A 5,111-nucleotide genomic window follows, 5' to 3' on the forward strand; every position below is an offset into this window, starting at 1 on the left:
TATATATATATTGAATAACAGACACGGACACTTTCTTCATTCTATGTTGTGTAAAATAACGTCATCTCGATGTTATTCATATCTAATATCTAATCATTATATTATTTCGCTGATATTTATTAATACCACTTATGTATGGAGCTCTATGGAAAGATGAACTCACAGAGGTCTGTTACATCTGTTCCATTTCTGCTTTTTCATTCTTCGCTGCTGAAAGTGGCAACACTTTACATCACCAGTTGCAGTTGGGTCAGAGGGAACCAAGCATGCACCTAATTGAAAACAGGTTGAATCACACATTGAGTAGTTATCTCGCTCTGAGGAACAGCACTTTGACCCTTCCCAACACAGGGGCAATATGACACACAGTCATGGGGTATGTAATCAGTGCACTGCAAAACATGGAAATCCTGGAGATAAGGTTGAGTAGATGTTTTTGTGAACTATACCGGTTACTTTGTTATGGCATTCCTTGTATTCCTTTCCTACCAGTTTCTAACACCCTGCTGTGGGATACTGGATTGCTTTTGGGACCTCTTTGCACAGCCTGCATCTGGGATCTTGCCCAGTGTGGTATATCTGGGCCTCTATTGCTCTGGTCCTTTAATATCTGCTCCTGCGCTGTCATGATCAGTTCTTTTGCATTGTTCTTCAGACCTGTCGTATCTTGTGATTGGCCACTTCTGTTAGATTGAGCCGTGAGTGCTTTCACAGAGCCGAGTAGGGATCTCAAACTTGACAGGTGGTCCAGTATAGTATTGTTGTAAGAGAATGCGTGTCAGAAGACCAATGGGCAAATTATTGTTCATTCACATAGATATGTGCGCTCAGCTCAATCTCACTGTGTGCACAGATTGGCTACTGCACGCTCAAGTTGGTGGCATTAACAATGGCAGAAAGAGAAAAAGAAACATTTGAAGCTTCAGATTTATTTTACAGTTGTAGACCAAAAATGCAGCAAAGCATTATTTAACATGAACTACTGAATCAACACTGAAGTGCTTTGAACAAATTAAAATCATTAGATGTAATAAATATAAAAGCAACAAATACATGAGGAATGATCTCATTTTCAGCCACTTCCATGTGTCCTGCTTAAAATATTTTTTCTTTTAACATCTGTTAATCTAAAAATATGTAAGGTTTGAAGCAATTATGCAGACTTTGAGGACTGACTTTTAGTTTTCCAAATTTTCTCAGTTGCTTTGGTGCATTACTTACTTCACTATTAACATTTGCACAGCTGTTCATGCATTTATTAAAACAGTTAGTGGAAACTCCAAAACCTAGTTAATCTGCAAAAGTGAATCAGTTGTTCAGAATCGATAGCTCATTCCCCAAAACCAAGAGTTCATGTTAATGAAAGTGCTGAAATCATGTTTATGTAAAAAATAAAATAAAAATAAAAAATCTCCTATGTTTTGCTTTTTTATCTTCACATAAAGAAGGAAATAAATTAGTCAGAATGGGAATAATGGGAAACTATTGTCAATAACCTAAATACAACAGTTTTAAAACTGTTCTTCAACAAAACAAATGTGTTCTTGTACAAAGGAACTGAGATGAAAAATTTTAGGCTTCCCATATTGTTATGTACATGAGGTTTTGTAGGAAACCTTTTGTTCTGCCTGTGTTTGAGAGGGTTCTGCTTTTCTAAAAATCAAAAATGCTGAGGGCTCATCAAAGTTTATGACTTTCCTGTACACCACTCAAACACTTCCTTGGTTTAACTGCTGACTTTGGCCTAGAGTTTGATGAGTCAGAGTGACTTGGCATCAATATTTGCTCCTGGTGGTAAATTGCATTTACACTGAGGATTATATAGCTGTATTGGGAATAGTGGTTTAAACTTATGTTTATTTGTTAAGGTCTGGGGACAAGAGTTGGCTGACATTCTTTTGTCTATGTTATCCATTACCACATTTGAGGGTGTATGTTTGTGTTTTTCTACTAGGAACATAATACATATCCTAATGATACATGCAATGATATTCCTTTGAGGATTTTAGTATTGTTGGCTAATTGTCACTGCATTGATGGCATTGATGGTGGAATTGTAAAATTAAGTCAATGATACTTGATGGTCCACATGAAGTAATCTATGACAAGCCCAGTGGACTCATTTACCTCATTTACTGATGTCTTCCCCACCCATTTACCAGTGTTTAAAACACACATAACAGATAATAGCTGTGATTATAACAGTTAATTATGACCCCATCCTTCTGTGCACTAACATAAAATCACACTTTTTGTCTCAACTTCTTCGTAGTGCCAACTTAGTCTAGCTAAACAAAATGTTTTACAGGAACTACTTGCATTTTTGTCCTTGTAGTTTTATAAATAAAATTGAACAGTACTCTCTTATTCGCCGTTGATCTTATAACCTAATGCACTTTGATAAGTGAGCAAAAGAAAATGGGTTGTATCTCGGGACGTGCAGTCTTTTCAGCATGTGAGCATCTTCGTTGGCTGAAGTTATAATATGAAGAAATCTCACTATCAAACAGAGCATCTGTGCTATTATCAGATGTTTTCCTCCCCCCCCACTAGATTTATTTTTGATTACTTGGAAATATGAATTCTCTGTGATTTTAGTTTTCACTTTCTGTGTAGAGATGTGGTACTGCATGTCCCATACACCTACCAGATACAGACGGTCTCCCATGTGGGCATGAGTGAGCCCTCTCCGCCTCTGGTGCATGAACTTGGGGGTCCCTATTGTGGAGATGGACGAATCCAGAGGTAAGGACTTGAGTAAAATATATAATATTTGAAATGGATCGCATACACTGTTAATTGAAATGATACATAAAAATCTCATTGATAGCTTTTTAAGCACAGTTTCTATTTTATTTTAGTTTCAAGGGAGAGGAATGTGATGATATGAACTCTGTGAATGGGGACGGCTGTTCCAGTCAGTGCAAGGAAGAGCCCTTTTTTAATTGTGTTGGTAAGTCTTATGAATTATAAGTTATTTTAAAAAATAACATTTGCAATGATGCTGATACAAATGATGGTAAATAGCTATATTTCCACCCAAATGCCATTCAAATGTTGAGCAAACTTTTAAAATGTTTCAAAAAAGGAATAAAATGTCCATCTGATGGTTTTGAAGCAAATCAACCTGGCAACACAGAGTAATTTTATCAGATATTTATGTTACGCATTACTATAACCATAATTGGTCTCAAAAATAAAATCAAAAATGGTTTACATCCCTGCTGGTATTTGCACAATTCTTTGCACTATTTTTACTCATTTTAAAAGACATTTCTGCTGTTGATGCACATCTGTTTTTCTGTTCTGCACTAATATACTTTGTTGTTAATAGTCCGTTTTCCTTTTATTGTTAAGCTCACAGCCACATTACATAAATTAAAAATCATCCTACTCAGTTGCACATCCCTTGCCCAGTATTATTATTATTATTATTATTATTATTATTATTATTATTATTATTATTATTATTATTATTATTATTATTATTATTGTTGTTGTTAATTGTGTTTTTTTTTCTTTGTATATTTTTAACACTGATCTTTTCTGTGAAGTTATCTTGATGCTGCATGGTAAACCTGAATGTCCCCACATTTTGACGATAAAGGCTATTTTTGCTTTTACTGCTAACTCCACTGTTTTTTCAAAGTTTACATTTAGTCAAATCTAGCTTAGCTTAAACACTTAACAAAGTAACAGCCAATAATGTTTAATGCAATATTGTGTCTGTAGTTTGATTTTCAGCTTGTAACCGCCCTTTTCCCTCCTCCTGGAGGTCTTTCCTTCTTGTTGATGCACTCAGTCACCTTCCTCCTCTTCTATTATCTGTTTATTGTATCCCTCTTCGCATCCAAATACAATATCAATGTATCCTTTCTTTCCTGAACTTGTTACTCCTCTCTCTTCAGCTCACACATTGACCTTTGTTCCTGCACTTTTCATCAGACACTATTTGAACTTCCTCTTGTCTCGTTCTTTCTTCTTGCCTACTTATTTGCCTGTTTCTGCTTAGTGAGTGGCAGAAAGCTCTTCTATATGCCCCCTCAGTAGCCCCTCGTTTCACCGTTGCCAGAGCACAAAACTGACTTGAGCTTTTGGCCGTGCTGGAGATGGCTGGAATTTCAAGGAGGAGGACCCGGCCAACTTGGCACTGAATACCGCCTTTCCCCCTAACTGGAACCCCACCGGCTGACGCTGCTTTAGCTTAGACCACTGGGGCCCAGGCAACCTTCCTGCTTCACTCCCCTTTCCTCCAATACACAGGCTTTCAGTTCCAGACCCTAACTCCGGGTGGGATGTCTAGAAAAAATACTGCTGTATCTTTCTTTTGCCTCTTGACTTTGTCTGCACCGCTTCTTCCCACCTCCTCTTGAGTTGGTCTTTCATGATTTCATTTACTTATGCTCTCCCTTACATTCTTCTTTGCTCCCTTTTCAAGACCCTAACATATACTTGGATTCCCAAGTACATCTAAATTCACCATTCCCGTGCTCTTCTCTTCATCTTCCTTTTTGATAAAGCAATGCTACAGGTGATGCATTATTAGGTTTTTGTGTTACTGCTCTTTGTGGTCACACATGCGAGTTGGAAAGGGATGGAAGATGTCCAGTAAACTTACCTCAGAATGTCAAAGTTGTGAATTCTGGAAATATTTGAAGTTGCAAACTTTTGTTGAAAAGCATGGAAATTGATTAGAATGTTGGGGAATTACAGAAATTTGTGTATTTTGTAATTGTCCTATCCAAACACAAATATGAACCTTTTTTTATATGCAGACACCAAAGTAATAGCATATATGAAATGTATTTACCCAATAATGTAATTCAATTTCCTTCATGTAGCCCCAAAATTCAAATATGCACGTTAAATGTGGTCTGACTTGTAAAGGGTTCTAGACGTAATCTGCACGTGACTAAAAACCATTAAGTGTAACATAACATAAAGTGACCTATAGTGTGGCCATACACAATAGTATGCTATACATTTTACTATCTTTATGCACTATATAAAACAGGACCACACCACAGACAAAATACATACTTGATTCATGTGGTGGTACATAATGTTCCACAAAATGTTCTTCATTTCTTCATGTTTAGACAATATATATA

General features: G+C 36.5%; 1 protein-coding gene across 2 annotated transcripts in view; it reads left to right on the forward strand.

Annotated features, from left to right (window-relative positions):
* Positions 1–5,111, forward strand: part of pappaa (pregnancy-associated plasma protein A, pappalysin 1a) — a 98,727-nt gene that overhangs the window by 38,108 nt on the left and 55,508 nt on the right. For both annotated transcript variants that reach the window (XM_008424380.2, XM_008424379.2), the window contains 2 exons: positions 2,617–2,745; positions 2,862–2,953. In XM_008424380.2, coding sequence (XP_008422602.1) covers positions 2,617–2,745; positions 2,862–2,953 — 221 coding nt within the window. The remainder of the gene's footprint in view (positions 1–2,616; positions 2,746–2,861; positions 2,954–5,111) is intronic.

The sequence above is a fragment of the Poecilia reticulata genome, linkage group LG12, assembly GCF_000633615.1.
Source record: "Poecilia reticulata strain Guanapo linkage group LG12, Guppy_female_1.0+MT, whole genome shotgun sequence".
Taxonomy (NCBI): Eukaryota; Metazoa; Chordata; class Actinopteri; order Cyprinodontiformes; family Poeciliidae; genus Poecilia; species Poecilia reticulata.